This window comes from Maylandia zebra, linkage group LG8 (assembly GCF_041146795.1).
Source record: "Maylandia zebra isolate NMK-2024a linkage group LG8, Mzebra_GT3a, whole genome shotgun sequence".
NCBI classification, from domain to species: domain Eukaryota; kingdom Metazoa; phylum Chordata; class Actinopteri; order Cichliformes; family Cichlidae; genus Maylandia; species Maylandia zebra.
The window spans coordinates 28,239,620-28,255,864 of NC_135174.1; the positions used below are offsets into that span (position 1 = coordinate 28,239,620).

The following is a 16,245-nucleotide window of genomic DNA, read 5'->3' on the forward strand; positions in this document are numbered from 1 at the left end:
TTCCAAAAAAAAAAACCAGCATATGCATCAAAGTAAACTATTTCCAGCAGTGCAATATCAGTCCTAAGCGTCCCAGAAACGACACAGAAAGTCATAAAGTCAAACATAACTTTTAAAAACACAAGTATAGGCTCATAAGGTCCTGATGGTAAAAAAAAAACTACATTTCCGCAAAATACGTCACTTCCGGTTTCGGGCAGGTCATGGCGGACATGCGATAGTTTGCGCTGATGGACGTAGGAAGTGTTACAAACAGCTGATCGGATGGGTAAAGCGTGTTTCTGGGATATTATGTTTTTGTTGCTGCAAGTGGTTTTTATGACATTTTTGCAAAGCTTTATGTGGAAGGAAACTGTGATCGAGGACAAGCTGATGGCATAAGATGTAAGTACAACCCCTCCGGTTTCATATGCAAAAGAAAAATATTGCACTAGCTTACGTGGTTGCAGTGCTACCGGGATTTAAAAATAGTTAAGCAAAACGGAGCGTGCCCGCTCTGACTGGCTTTAAAGGGTTAAGTGACCAGGTTCCCATTTCAACTTTTCTTCATATACTTGGTGTAAGCTTTTTCTTATTTGTCACTTTTAATTTTCGTTACTATCCTTATTTCTCTGTCTGTTATTTCTTTAAATGTAAGAGGTTTAAGAAACAGTGTTAAACATAAGGCTATTTTTTTGTTTTGCAAACAGTTCAACTCAGATTTTGGAAGCTTTAATGGTATAATTTTGAATTCTGACATAGATAAAGATGGTCATTACATTTTTCTAATAGTTGAGGCTGCACACTCTATCTATATTTTAGACAATGTGTATGGTTTTAACTGTCAGAGGGAGAATAAATGGTAAATGGCCTGTATTTATATAGCGCTTTTCTAGTCCCTAAGGACCTCAAGGCGCTTTACACATCCAGTCATTCACCCATTCACACACTGGTGATGGCAGCTACAGTGTAGCCACAGCCACCCTGGGGAGCACTGACAGAGGCGAGGCTGCCGGACACTGGCGCCACCGGGCCCTCTGACCACCTGTGACCAGGACACAACGACCGAGACTGTCCAAGCCGGGGCTCGAACCGGCAACCTTCCGATTACAAGGCGAACTCCCAACTCTTGAGCCACGATCGCCCCAAAATAAACTATATTTTGATACGTTGGAGGAGCGCCTACTATGCTGGTTGTCAATTATTTACAAGATTTATTAATGAGAGGAGACAACTTAAACAAGAGCAAGGTGATAAACAGAAACTCTGCACAGGTGCCGTGGGAAACCAGGGGACGGAGAAACGGTCGGGCACACAGAACACAGGGAGAGCACGGGCTGGAAGTTCTGCAACAGAGGAGAGAGGTGTCACAACGAGTGAGAGAGACAAGGCCAACTTTTACAGACAGGTGAGAGAGCGCAGACTGTCAATAGCATCACAGCGGATTCTTTTGTCACACATTAGGTGATCAGTCAAACAGCTCTGTTAAACGTATGGAATTCACATTGAGTATAGATGGATATTAAGAAATATAAAACTTCCAGTCCTGAATGGACATCAATGATTAAATTTAACAGTAACTATAGCAACAAATCACATCTGTTGTCCAGAGGCGCTTTACATTGGAAGGCAGAGACCCTATACTAGGACTGGGCGATATGACCCAAAATTCATATCTCGATATTCTTTAGCTGGTTGACGATATATAGACATCTTGATATTTTTTAAAGCCATAAAGTAAGAACAAAAAGAGAGCTCTTAGTCAAAGCTGTGTCCCAAATCTCACATAAGCACTTTTATTAACATACAGCGCAGATGTACAAGAAAAAATTACTCAGAAATAAATTATCAGCATTTATTAAATAATCATGCTCCATAAATAAAATAAAACAATGTTGTTTTTGTGCATAACAAAAAGCTCACAATTGTGCAGTCAAAATGTAAACTAACAGACGCTGAGCACAATAACAAAGACAGATTTCGCAGCTGCTCTGTTCCCAAGTTCTACTGCGTGACTGACAGCCTGGAGTTTGAAATCCTCTTTGTAACCGTGTCTCTTAACAGGTGTCATTTGTGGTCCTTATACACACACAGTACGGTAATATTACGTTGAAGCAGAGTACGTATCACTCCGCGAGGCTTCTCGGTAGCCGTAATGATCCAACAATCCATCAAGCAGTGCAGTTTCGTAGTTTACCAAAGTCGTACCAAAATATTTTTTGAAAGGTTTCTGAGCGCTGTGTACCACATAAAATTGGTTCGCGGCCAGTAAGCACAACCAGAATTTATACATAAGGCGCGCTGTCGATTTTTGAGAAATAAAGGATTTTAGTATGTATCCTGAAACAAGATAACATTCATTAGTAGAGATTGGGAAAACTTCTGTTTACCTTTGTTAGCCACTTGGCTATGATAGTAAACAGTGGGACAGAGGGACTGGTCGCCCAGGGCACCAAACAGGTTAGGACCGCCCCTGGGTGTATGGTAGGTGGGGCTGGCTCTACACTGGGGCAAGAGGGGCCAACCACTGCGAGCCTGTTGGCTGTGGTTTAAACGTTTTTTGAGGCTCACCGATTTGTAATGCTCCTGCTCACAACAATCGTGTAATTTCACTGGACAAATTTGCACCATTTTATTTTTTTGGAATTAGGCTCATTTTTTTGCATGTGAATAAATAGATCCGACCAGTGAGAGCGTTGGATTTGGCAACACGTGTGCTCATAGCTTAAAACGCGCTCAGATTATTTTTACAGTCTCACTGATTAAGTTGTGTTTAGAAACAGTTTTTAAATTACAAAACACTTCTTATGGGAGGCAAAAAAGTGCGTAACTTCTAACGTTCAACAGGTTTCTTTTTTTATATAATTTCTTATAATTTTGAAGCTGTTTAAAGTTTCATTGATATTAAAAATCATAATTCATCTAATGATGAATGACTTTACTATAAAAGCAAAAACGTGTTAAAACAGTAAAAAGGGTAACTTAATATAGTTACAAAGATTTATTGCCCAGTTTTAAAAAAAGATTATTTCATACTTGAGATAGCTTCAGTTTTCTACATATATGTTCCCATATATTTTATATATTTGTATGGAAACATATATATATTATTTATATAGGCAAGGACAAAACCACAAATTTTGTATTCATGGATATTTTTTGGTTTATTTTTTAAGTACAATGAAGACAAACATGAGGGCGGAAAAGTAAAGCTTGTTAATAATACAAATACACTTCACAACACAACCTATAGTGTTACAGTATCTATCTGCAGTAACATGTGCGAACTTTCATGCTGCTTCAGCTGTTCAGATGTTGAACATTTTTCACCACAAATGCCACACAAAAACTGTTTGTCTCTCCTGTGGATGCTCATGTGTCTCTTAAGTCGTGTATTGGAACTAAATGTTTTCCCACACTCGTCACAGCCGAACAGTTTCTCTCCCGTGTGGCCTCTTAAGTGCTCCTTAAATCGTGTGCTGCGGTTAAATCGTTTTCCACATATATCGCATCCAAACGGTTTCTCACCTGTGTGGACGCTGGTGTGTCTTTTAAGAGCATTCTGGTGTCCAAATCTTTTCCCACATATATCACAACCAAATGGTTTCTCCCCTGTGTGGATTCTCATGTGTCTTTTCAGACCTTCATGTTCTGTAAACCCTTTACCACAAACACTACAGCCAAAAGGTCTCTCGCCTGTGTGGACCCTCATGTGTACTTTAAAACTATACTTAAATTTAAATGTCTTTCCACAAGAATCACAACTAAATGGTTTCTCCTGTGTGTGTACTCGCATGTGATTCTTAAGATGAGTGTTACGACTAAATGTTTTTCCACAGTCTTCACAACCAAATGGCTTCTCTCCTGTGTGGACTCTCATGTGCGTTTTAAGAGTAAACTCAAGTCCAAATCTTTTTCCACAAGCTTCACAGCTAAAGGGTTTCTCTCCCGTGTGGACGGTCATGTGTCTCTTAAGATGTGTATTGCAGCTGAAGGTTTTACCGCAAACAGCACAAGCCAGTGATTTCTCTCCTCGGCGTTGTCGCTTCTGAGATTCCGGTTGTGTAAATGTTTTAACGCAAACATCACTGACAAACTGAGGCTCAGTTGCAACACTCTCCTTCCACGCTATACCACCCACTTCAGTTTCAGGTCCAGAATCTGACAGAGGTTCCTGCCAAACATCCTCCTCCTCCTCCTCATCTTCATAACTGACTTCAGTCTCGGAAGAGTCTAAAGTCTTTTTCTTATTATTTACTAATAAATGACAATTTAGATCTGGGCTCCAGACTGATTCCAGTCGTCCATATGCATCTTCCTCAATTTCCGTCTTGATCTGTTTAGCTAAGCAGCCGATAGGCGGCTCTGTCTGTGTGGATTCTTCTGTTTGGCTTTGATGACGATATGAGCACTGAGGCTTCTCTTCATCGTCATCATCTTCAGTCTTCACAGTAACAATAGTGAACGGTAACCTGCTGAGATCTGCCTCCTCCAACCTATTGATCTGCTGTCCCTCCTCACTGCTCCAGGGTTCCTCCTGCTCCTGCTTTATGTGGAGGAACTCGGCGGCTTGCAGGTCCCGCCTGGGGCTCCAATCTTGAGGAACTTCTTTAATCACCAGCAGCTGCCGGACATCTTCAGGTAACACTGAAACACACATGGACAGAAAAGACTGACATTAAAATTCTACAGCAGCATAGCACACCCATTAAAAACCCTGATATACAGATATATATTCATTCATTGGTGTCTAATTATTTACTCCCTTTCGATGGCATTACCGTTATTTTTTTACAGTAGGTCCTTTTAGTCACGTTTTTAACAAATCTGTAGGATTGGTTTTTAAAAGCTGTGTGACGTTGTCAAATTTAGAAATATCCTGACTCAGTGTGGTGCTAAAAAAATCATGCCGGGCTGAATTGTAGTAATTTGTTATTAAACCTTCAGCTGATGCAAAATGACACAATGGGAGTACCAACAGGGACTGGAAAGGGCCAATCTTCTTCACATTTTTCTTCTTTTCCTTTAGGGGTTGCCACAGCAGATCATCTGTCTCCATCTCTCCATCCCACTGTTACACCTGCCTTGTTCCCATTCAAACACATGTATTCTGTCTTCTTCTACTGATTTTATTCCTCTTCTCTCCAGAGCATACCTCCACCTCCCCAGGGTCTCCTCCACCTGCTCCTTACTACAGATCACAATGTCATCTGCAAACATCTTCAAATATCCTCATGGTGTGGCCCATCAGCTTTATCCCTGTGTAGTTTCTACAGCTCTGCATGTCACCCTTGTTCTTGAAGATCAGTTCCAATACACTTCTCCATTCCTCAGACATCCCCTCACTCTCCAGGACTGTGTTAAAAAGTCTGCCTTCCCTCTTAAACACCTCCATACCTCCACGGGTGTGTCATCAGTAGGGCTGCCACAAACGATTATTTTGATAGTCGACTAACCGATTATTTTTGCGATTAGTCGACTAATCAGATCCATTGGACATAAAGCGTACAGCTTATTGCACCAGCATGCATCTGCTCTTATATAGCTCTCATTAGCTTACAGCTTGAAGTGTTTAAGGTATGTGCTAACTAAAAATAAAGACAAGATGATTAGACAAGATTAAACTTTTAATGAAATTTGCAGATTGTCTCAGTGGACTTTAATAAACTCAGCCGTCTGCTCCTTGCTCTAAATATAACAGGACACTAGAGTAAATTCTCGAACATCTCACATTTCTGTTTAATCAGTTTTCTGTTTGCGTTTATTCACCTGTGTGAAAACTATAACTTTAATCTCAGCCAAACAGATTTACTCAGAAACAAATTAAACACTGAAAAAAGGCACGACGCAACGACTATTAAATTAGTTGTTGACGATTTTGATAGTCGACATAATCGTGACTAGGCAAGGCAACCCATACGGAAAAGAAATAGTAAAAACTTATATGTGATTACTCATGAAAGTGGCCACTTTCATGAGTAAATCATATAAGGCTTACATGATTTACTCATGAAAGTGGCCACTTTCGCATTACTTTCATACATTGTTTTAGTAAGTATCCAAAACATACAAGTTTCATTATATAATTTTTCAAGGGATCTTATATCTGTTTTCACACTTATATGCTTTTCATACAAGTTTCACACAAGACAGATACAAACTTTATAAGATTTATATATATCTTTTCCATATGGGAAGGCAAGGCAAGGCAAGGCAAGGCAAATTTATTTGTATAGCACAATTCAACAACAAGGTGATTCAAAGTGCTTTACAGAGACATTAGAAACAAAAACAAATAAAAAGCATGATTTAAAATTGATTAAAACAAACAAACAAACTAACTAAACACACACATTTCACACCTGTTCGCGCGATCTGAACCCTTATCGTAAGGGGAGCTACCAGTCCTTCTGTGGACGAGCTACTTTCTATTTTAAATTCCCTGAATTTAAAATCTCTAGACCCAGTCTAGACCCAGTTGGGGAGCTACCCAGAGCTCTAATCCCACACCTGTTCGCGCGATCTGAACCCTTATCGTAAGGGGAGCTACCAGTCCTTCTGTGGACGAGCTACTTTCTATTTTAAATTCCCTGAATTTAAAATACTCTCTAGACCCAGTCTAGACCCAGCTGGGGAGCTACCCAGAGCTCTAAACCCACTTAACAAACAAACAAAACAGTATATAAAATCAAAACAGATAAAATCAGAACAGTAGATAAAATCAGTAGTTAATGTAAGTTTTGAAATTTAAGCTTAACAAACAAACAACAGTATATAAAATCAAAACAGATAAAATCAGAAATAGATAAGATCAGTAGTTAGTGTAAGTTTTGAAATTTAAGCTTAAAAGTGTGGATTTGGTGCTTTATTCAAATGCAGCTGAGAACAGGTGAGTCTTCAACCTGGATTTAAATAAACTGAGTGTTTCAGCTGATCTGAGGCTTTCTGGGAGTTTGTTCCAGATATAAGGAGCATAAAAGCTGAATGCAGCTTCTCCGTGTCTGGTTCTGACTCTGGGAACTGATAAAAGACCGGATCCAGATGACCTGAGGGATCTGGAAGGTTCATACTGGGTCAGGAGGTCATTGATGTATTTTGGTACTAAACCATTCAGAGCTTTATAGGCCAGCATCAGAACTTTAAAGTCTATCCTCTGACGGACAGGCAGCCAGTGTAAAGACCTCAGAGCTGGACTGATGTGGTCCACTTTTTTGGTCTTAGTGAGGACTCGAGCAGCAGAGTTCTGAATGAGCTGTAGTTGTCTGACTGATTTTTTAGGTAGACCTGTAAAGATGCTGTTACAGTAATCAAGCCTACTAAAGATGAATGCATGGACTAGTTTTTCCAGGTCCTGTTGAGACATCAGATCTTTTATCCTTGAAATATTCTTGAGGTGATAGTAAGCTGACTTTGTTATTGTCTTAATGTGTTTTTCTAAGTTTAGGTCTGCATCCATCACTACACCCAAATTTCTCGCCTGGTTTGTGGTTTTTAGATGTATAGATTGAAGTTCTCTGGTGACCTGTAATCGTTTTTCTTTGGCGCCAAAGACTATTACTTCAGTTTTGTTTTTGTTTAGTTGGAGAAAATTGTGGCACAACCAGTCATTAATTTCCTCAATGCATTTACCAAGAGCCTGTACAGGGCCTCGGTCTCCTGGTGACATTGTGATATATATTTGTGTGTCATCTGCATAGCTGTGGTAGTTTATTTTGTTGTTCTTTATAATCTGTGCCAGTGGGAGCATGTAGATGTTAAACAGAAGGGGTCCCAAGATGGAACCTTGGGGAACTCCACATGTGATACTTGTCTGCTCAGATGTGAAGTTACCTGTTGATACAAAGTATTTCCTGTTTTCTACGTATGTTTTGAACCAGTTTAGTACAGTTCCTGAAAGACCTGTCCAGTTCTCCAGTCGTTTGAGTAATATGTTGTGGTCAACTGTATCAAATGCTGCACTGAGATCCAGTAAAACTAGGACTGACATTTTTCCACTGTCTGTGTTCAGACATATGTCATTAAACACTTTGGTCAGAGCGGTTTCAGTGCTGTGGTTTTGTCTAAAACCTGACTGGAAGGCATCGTAGCAATTATTCTGTTTTAAGAAGTAATTGAGCTGTTGAGAAACTGCTTTTTCAATGATCTTACTTAAAAACGGGAGATTTGAGATCGGCCTGTAGTTGTTCATTTGTGTCTTGTCAAGATTGTCCTTTTTCAGTATAGGTTTGATTACAGCAGTTTTTAGTGGTTCTGGAAACCCACCTGATAATAAAGAAAAGTTGACGATCTGTAACAGGTCTGACTCTAAAGTCTTTGAGACCTTTTTGAAAAAACTTGTTGGCAGGACATCTAAACAGCAGGAGGAGGAGTTCAGTTGACCTAAGATGTCCTCCAGGTCTTTGCTGTTAATAGGTTGAAACTGTTTCATGGTGTTTAAACAGTTTTTCGGTGGACACAGTACATATCCTGGATCTGCTGTTGATGTACTAACTGCTTGTCTAATCTTTTGGATTTTGTCTGTGAAGAATTTGGCAAAGTCATTGCAGGCCATGGTCGAATGAAGTTCAGCTGCCACTGACACAGGAGGGTTTGTTAGCCTGTCGACTGTAGAAAATAAGACCCGAGCATTATGGCTGTTTTTAGTGATGATGTCAGAGAAGTAGGACCTCCTTGCACTCCTCAGTTGTAAATTATAATTGTGAAGTTTCTCTTTATAAATGTCATAATGAACCTGGAGGTTTGTTTTTCTCCATCTGCGCTCAGCTTTCCTACACTCTCTTTTTTCATTTTTCACCAGTGTGGAGTTTCTCCATGGAGACTTTTTCCTTCCAGAGATAACCTTCACCTTAATGGGGGCAATAGTGTCCATTACATTTAACATGTTAGCATTGAAGCTATTGACGAGCTCATTGACTGAACCTTTGGGCAGGTCAGGTGTTAATGGGAAGACCTGGTTAAAGATCTCACTACTGTTTTCAGTTATACACCGTTTTGTGATCACTGCTGTTGATATATTTGTGTGGGCTGAGATTTTACTTTCAAAGAAAACACAGTAATGATCAGACAGGCCCACATCAGACACAGTAATGTTTGAAATGCTCAGGCTCTTGGAGATCAGTAGGTCGAGAGTGTGTCCTCTATTATGTGTGGCCTCTGTTACATGCTGAGTCAGCCCAAAGTTGCCCAGAGTGTTACTCAGGTCTTTAGTCCCTTTGTCCTGAGGGTTGTCCACATGGATGTTAAAATCCCCAACAATAATTACACAGTCGAAATCAACACAGATCACAGACAGCAGTTCACTGAGGTCATTAAAAAAGTCTGTGCCGTATTTGGGAGGCCTGTAAACATTAAGAAACACAACTTTGGATGGGGCCTTCAGCTGTAAAGCCACATATTCAAAAGACTGAAAACTTCCAGGAGATAGCTGCTTACATTGAAATGATTCATTAAATAAGACAGCAACCCCTCCTCCTCTCCTGCTCACCCTGGCCTCACTGATAAAACTGTAGTTAGGAGGGGTCGTCTCGATGAGAACAGCTCCACTGTTACTTTGGTCCAACCAAGTTTCAGTTAAAAACATAAAATCAAGGCTGTGCTCAGTGATTAAATCATTAATTAAAAATGTTTTCCCAGCTAAAGATCTAACGTTTAATAAAGCCAACTTAAGTGTTTTAGAGGCATTACTTGTCCCCTCGTGTTTGGGAGCAGTCTGTGGCACACAAGGTATGTTTACTATATTTAAAGATCTTTTAGAGTGCAGCTCTCTGTGTTTTGACCAGGCCACATGTCTTCTTCTGTCACCTAAAAGTACAGAAATTTTAAAACCTTATAGTAAACAGGGTCCCAGCTTCTCCTGGGAAAAGTCACCACTGCCATAATCCTCGCAGCCCGGACCCTTCACACATCACACATCAGACTGCGGAGACAAAGCATGAAGGTGGTAAGGAGGAACTAAGGGGGGCGAGGCTGGGCAATGTGACTTCGATTGCTCTGTTGAGGGTGGGGCTCGGTGGCGAACCTTTGGCTGCTTTGGTGGGGGGTTTATGGGGGACAAAGAGGGATTGGGCCGGGGGGTAGATCTGAGCCCAGCATTGACCCGCTCCATCATCTCTTCAGTGAATTTCAGGTGTGGGGAGGAGGGAGAAAGGGAGGGAGAGGAGGGTGATGGGGGTGATGGCCTGTCAGGGGTTTGGGGGACTGGGGAAGATCCTGGTCCTGGTCGTTGGTGTTGTTGAGAGAGTTGGAGGCAAATAGGGACCCCTCTTTATGCCTCTTCTTGCCTCAGATGTCTCTCCTTTCTGAGGCTCTTCCCGGGTGGGGGCAGATGGAGCTCCTCCTCAAGGTTTCTGCTGGGCTTTGTCTGTTCTTGGAGTACTGTTTGTTCCTCTTTATGAGATAACTCCTTGTTTATCTCAGCCTTGGCTCCAAGCACAGATGGATGACGTATGGAATAAAACAAGTTGGAGGTGAACAGTTTCACCCCTGACTTGTTAAAATTAAATCCATTTGCTTTAAACAGATGCCTGCGTTCCCAAAAAATATTAAAGTTGTTGATAAAATGCACTGAGTGGTCAGCACATGGACTATTTGACTAATCGTGGCAGCCCTTGTCATCAGGACCAATACTCTTCACAGCTGCTCTTACTTCCTCCTTACTAAGCCTCTGCACTTCCTGATTAGCGATCCTCCATCTGTCCCCCTCCTGCACTCTTCATCTTCATCCTTTAAAGAAAGGATTAGCTTCTCTGCACTGACTAGCCTTTTAAATGCCAAATTCCTGAATAATAAGATCCAATCATGTTTTAAATATATCAAAGCGTTATATGATCCCAGCAGAGTGCTTCACTCACACTGCGAGGCTACATGTGGTTTCTAGAGTTTATGAAAGTAGAATAAGAGGCAGATTCGTCAGCTATGACGATAAGCTGATTGTGAAGGCTGAGTCTGTGGACACTTGAGACTGTGGTGGAGGGGACGTCACGGACAAATGGTTATCCATCATGGATAGTCCTGACGACCCTCTGCACCACTGAAAGGACATGTAATGGAGCATCTTCTTTAACAGGCTGGTTCAGCTCCAAGCAGGACTGATATAGGAAATCTTTCATACCACATTATATCACCCTTTATAATACAATACATGTGTCTGACTAAAAGGCATTTGCCAGATACAAATTGCATTATGAAAGTATGCATGATTATTCTCAAGGTGCGAGTTGTGACCATAGGAATCCTTCACACTCTGAAGCCTGACGGATCATTTATTATTAGTGATTATAATTATAATTAGTGATTATTATCACTGTTAGTGTAAGGTTTGTAGCATAATTGTGAAACATAAGCAGAGCTTTTACAAAAATACTGAAGTGTATTTTTAAAGAAATTAACAGCTTAATATTCTCTGTCTCATGTTTTCCTCTTCAAACAAAGGTGATCCAGTCAAATGTAACAATATATGGAAGACTAAAATCCCTCTTCCACTTAGTGCCACGTTGGCCAGCCGTGCCATAGCACCAGCATTTAATATGAAACAAGTGGTGAGGACCTGCAGACCGAGGTGGAGCAGTGTGGACGAGCGACAGGCTCATCTGCTACTTTCCACTTTTACAATAATGGATTAAAAGTGTTTCTTATTTTGTTGCGGGAGCTGTGAGGTCAGTTTTAGATTCCACACAATGACCAGTTCAATCTTTCACTGTGAGCGCTCTGTTTGTTACTAACACTAACACACTTTATCCAAAGTTCATTTAAAACTTCTCTATAATGCTCTTCTTGTACAGCAACTACATTATTATTGTTGTGTATTATAGTGTTGTTTTGTGTTGTTTGTTGGACTCTTTGTTTATTAATAGGTTCTAAAATATATTTTACCTTCACAATTTGTAATAAAATGGTCTAAATAGTTAGTAAAACAAATATGAACTGAAAATCTTAATCTTAACCACTTATTTTGTTAAATGTAACTTAGAATTGGGGAATGAACAAGTTGAATGAACAAGCTAACTTTTTCAAGAAATGACTTTTTTACCATCACTTCCTCTCATAGAGCACTTTTCTACTCTACCTGAGCACTCAAAGAGCTTATACAACTCTATGCAACATTTTTCTAAGCTTTTCTATGCTTAAATACTCTCTTCCAAAAAAAAAAAGCGGTTTGAATTAACCACAATGGAGGTTATAGGGAACACACAAACTCACTATTTTTGCAGTCTGAAACACTGAAAATTGCCGATCTAGTGAAATTCCAAACAGCACGGTTAAAACGTTTGACTCCAGCTACACGACACCCAGCTGGAAACACTTCACGCAAGTCGAGCTGCCCGAGATTCACAGAATTTACAGAAAATGTAAATTTTTTGTGATTTATCTCGTTATAGGGACGATAGATGTTTTATCTCGGGATATGGAATTTTAGTCATATCGCACAGCCCTAGTATATATTATATCAGAAATCTGTTCACTATTTTTATTACAGATTATATCAGTAAGGAAGCTGACTAAATATTAACTTATGGCAAAAGGGTGGGATTAAACAAGTGTGTACTTCTTCCCACTTCCTTTCAACATGTAAATGAATCAGTACGGTAGCAATATTGAAATGTATTGACTTTTGTATAGTATTTTTTTCTCTCTTATTTTCTGTATATTGTTTACATGTTTGAAATAAATTAACAATTAAATGCTATTCTTACACAGGATTGTGTCTGCTCCTCTCTGTCAGCTTATTGCAGCAACTGGACCATCATGCAACATTAAGAAACTGCACGTGTGATTTCAGGAGGATGTCTCAGACTGCCAGACGCAAAGCTGCACTCCAACAGGATGAAAGAACCAACCTCACGTCACCCTGTAAGGACTGATGTTGCCGCTCTAGAAAGTGTCTGGCACACCGGATTTCTGAGTTTCCTGATGGTCTGAATTTCCCTTATTTCTCTTTTAGTTAGAGAACACTCTGATCACCACGCAGGGTGATCTCTACAGGGAGGGGGGTACAATTTGATCCCCACCAGGGATGTAAAACTATTTAGCAGAGTGAGGAAGGAAGGACCAGACGATGGGAAAGCTAACTCTGCTTATTGGTATTATTATTAATAGTAGATTTCATCATTATTTTAACTGCTGAGAACAAAAACATTTCTTAAATACGGGACAAATAAAGCATTTCTCATCTCGTGATGTTTGCATACTCTGGTCCAGAGCAACTTATGTTCAGATTTCTGTTTTAAACTCAGCCGAAAGCGCTTTACTTTGACCAGTACACGCAATTTTAATGATGTTCTATATGAATGATTAGCTGCAATATACAGGACCTTACCCAATTAACACGTTATTAACGCTAAATGAGCATTTAAAAACGGCCGAACTACAAAGACAACTCTTGTGTGCGCGCTGGCAAATCGTCCGGACGCCACACTTTACCCTCAACTTTAAGTTCCGCCGTTTAAAAAAATCCGCCACAATAATTCTATTAAACGTTAATATTCACATTTGAGATCCACGGATGAAATAAAAAGCTCTGAGATTTTATTTATGTGTTTATTTTTGTGCACGTATACAGATCAACGAAAACCGATGTTTCCGATGTGAAACACCTTTTCACAAACCCCACAGCGAGCTAACAGTTAACCCGATCAAACAGTAAATGTGTTTTTATTCTCACCGGCGCTTTGGCTCGTTTCAGCATCCTGCTGCCGTTTAATCTCGGGCTTCTCCTCAGCCAGACTGTCGGCATTCAGCTGATGGAGATAATCCACCTCATTCATGATGGTGTCCGTGTCTTTGCTCTCTTCTTTAAAATAAACTGCAGGCTCGGCGGAGCTGAAACCGGGCCTGGGCAGAATCGATCACCGCCGATCACCTTTCACGATCACGCCGCTTACGTTTCTGTTCATCCATGAATACGTCACCGGGGAAGATACAGATTGAAACGGGACACTCAAATGATTCCTCACAACATTTATTGCCCTCTGCTGTGTTTTGAACAGGCATCTGCACGGACACCTTTCCTGTCCTCGGCGGTGAGATCACCGCTGTGGAGCGACGAGAGTGCAAAAATGAAATCACTAAATACATCAAATAATGATTAAATGTTTAATTAATTGATTCAATTAACCAGGTTATGGTCTGTTGATCAGCCGCAGTGACAGTTTCAATTATTTCAAGATGGACAGCAACACATGAACCATGACATAATTAAAATATCTACTATTGTTTCTCCATTTAACTAACTAATGATACATTTAATTACTATATTGTGTTTTTATTTATTTTTTAAAATTGATGTAATGATGTTTTTTTTTTTTCCATTCTTGACCTTGGAGGGTTATTTCCTTTCTATAAAGGATAGGAGACATTTTTTTTCCTAAATTTTAAAAATTCCTTTTTTAAATATGTTTAGTTTTATTTATGTAGAACCGGTTAAAAATGTCTCAAGGTGTTTAAAGGTTGCGTCCCTCTTTACGTGGGACATTTCGATTGGCACGCAGACTCTTTTTCTCAGGGGTTTTCATTGCATGTGTGTGACGAAAAGCTGTCGTCATGAGTCTCCTGAATATTTAAGTCACTGCAAAGTCATATTCAATGTAAAATAAAATGAAAGCTTCTACAAATAAAAAGAAATGCAGCTACAACACTGATTACGTTCCTAAATACAGTATTGTTCAAAAGTCTCAAGCCAAACCCCATGTAATTATATCTTGCTGGGGAAAATGGAAAACAGGTGCAGTAATTGTTTAAAACGTATACAAACATACACATAGATACAGTAAATAAGGCAAAAACAGATTTAGTAAAATTAGAATGAGCTTGAAATTAATATTTGGAATCATAAAGGTGGTCAGCCTTTATTCCTCAATACATCCTGAAATCTTAGAGGCAGTTTTTCTATCTGGGTAGGCTTTCATTATATTGGATTTGTATTTATTTTATTTTTTTAAATTGAATTTAGTTTCTACTCAGTAAATAGTTGATCAAAATTATAAAAATTCAGTAAAGTAATAAACATTATTTTAAAACAATATTAAAGATTAGTTGGTATAATGAGATTTGCTTCTAATTCTAAAATCTAAGGAAATAATGCTTATTTCCTTCAATTAATGGTAGAGAATTATTGTATTTGCAAAAGGAACATTGAAACAACAGAACACTTGTTTTATGAGTGTAAGACTGTTACACAAATGTTTGGAAATACCATCATAAATAAATGTACAGTTCCAGAAGTAGATGTAGATTTCTGGTCTTTTCAAAATACTCGAATGGGTAATCCTCAAATATAGAAGATACACTTTTAATAAAGAATATGATAATCATAATCACAAAATTCTATAATTCTACATGAATGTAACTTTTTTAGGCCAAACATGAGGGAGAACACTCATGGTTTTTAATTTACAAACAATGTGTAATTATACTTTCAGTGGTGAAATGGAATTGCTTGATATTGAGTTTGTTTATGTATTATTCTGCTTATGTTCCAATAAATTAAGCAGGTTTTAGATGTGGAATGGAGCAGGGAGAAAAGAGCAAGGCAGAAATAATTAAGGGCAGAAAACTGGTTTAGATCAGGCTCATGTGTGCAAATGAATTACTTGAAAAGTGGCTGCTTATGCTGCTGGGTCCACTCCCCTTTTTGTTGTGTAGCCTGCTCACACTGATGTCTTTCACTGTGTGTTGGATTAATTTTTTCCTGCCCCTTGGGACTCAGTTTTGCATGCGCTGAAAATAAATGTCTTACTTTTTAAACATTCTGCCTCTTGTGTCTTCCATTCTGGATTCTTTGAAAACCTAAACATTACACTCAGTTTGCACACTGTGACAGCCACAAGCTGATTGCTTCCATGCCACACTACACTGATGCTGTGATTCATCCTCAAGAGCCCAATAAAGGTATAGTAAAATATAAACAGACATACTTTTATTGAAATTGGACATTTATGTGTTATAAATCCTTTTTGATTGACTGTACTTATTCCACTTGGAACCTCATGCAGCACACAAAAGTATTAAACTAAAAGTTGCAGATAAATTCATTCTGCTCTGCTGCTTTGATGACGATTTTATGAATGAGGTATTGAATGAGTGTCAAAGAGAAGAAAAAAAACCTGCCAGCAAACAGGTTAATGTTACAGACAGACTTATTACAACAGTAAATGACTCAGAGTTTAAGTTTTTATTTAATTCATTTTTTCTTTCATGCAGGTAATTCCACTGAGAATTATCTTATTTACAAGAGCAGCAGGATTTTTTGGACAACTTGGAGGAATAAGT

At 39.2% G+C, this 16,245-nt stretch overlaps 1 protein-coding gene and 1 long non-coding RNA gene across 3 annotated transcripts; one reads left to right on the forward strand and one right to left on the reverse strand.

Annotated features, from left to right (window-relative positions):
- Window positions 1-291: 291 nt before the first annotated feature.
- On the forward strand, window positions 292-15,598 carry LOC143419914 (uncharacterized). Of its 2 annotated transcripts, none has more exons than XR_013099937.1 (5): window positions 292-384; window positions 1,254-1,387; window positions 4,509-4,620; window positions 12,701-12,891; window positions 13,965-15,598. It is a non-coding gene; the product is annotated as an uncharacterized LOC143419914 (long non-coding RNA). The 2 variants fall into 2 exon arrangements; XR_013099938.1 differs by having other exon boundaries at window positions 12,701-12,828.
- LOC101484462 (uncharacterized) lies at window positions 3,118-13,973 on the reverse strand. The gene is made up of 2 exons (XM_004565977.3): window positions 13,640-13,973; window positions 3,118-4,626 (listed from the first exon to the last, which is right to left on the reverse strand). Exons 1-2 carry the CDS (start codon window positions 13,740-13,742, stop codon window positions 3,227-3,229), a joined length of 1,503 nt encoding a protein of 500 aa, XP_004566034.1. The 5' UTR covers window positions 13,743-13,973; the 3' UTR covers window positions 3,118-3,226.
- Window positions 15,599-16,245: the final 647 nt, after the last annotated feature.

Bases quoted from the DNA above. Each gene is read 5' to 3' on its own strand.
- LOC101484462 (XM_004565977.3), bottom strand. From the start codon at position 13,742: ATGAATGAGGTGGATTATCTCCATCAGCTGAATGCCGACAGTCTGGCT. The intron at 4,627-13,639 runs GTGAGAATAAAA...TGTGTGTTTCAG, and splicing joins TGAAACGAGCCAAAGCGCCG to TGTTACCTGAAGATGTCCGG.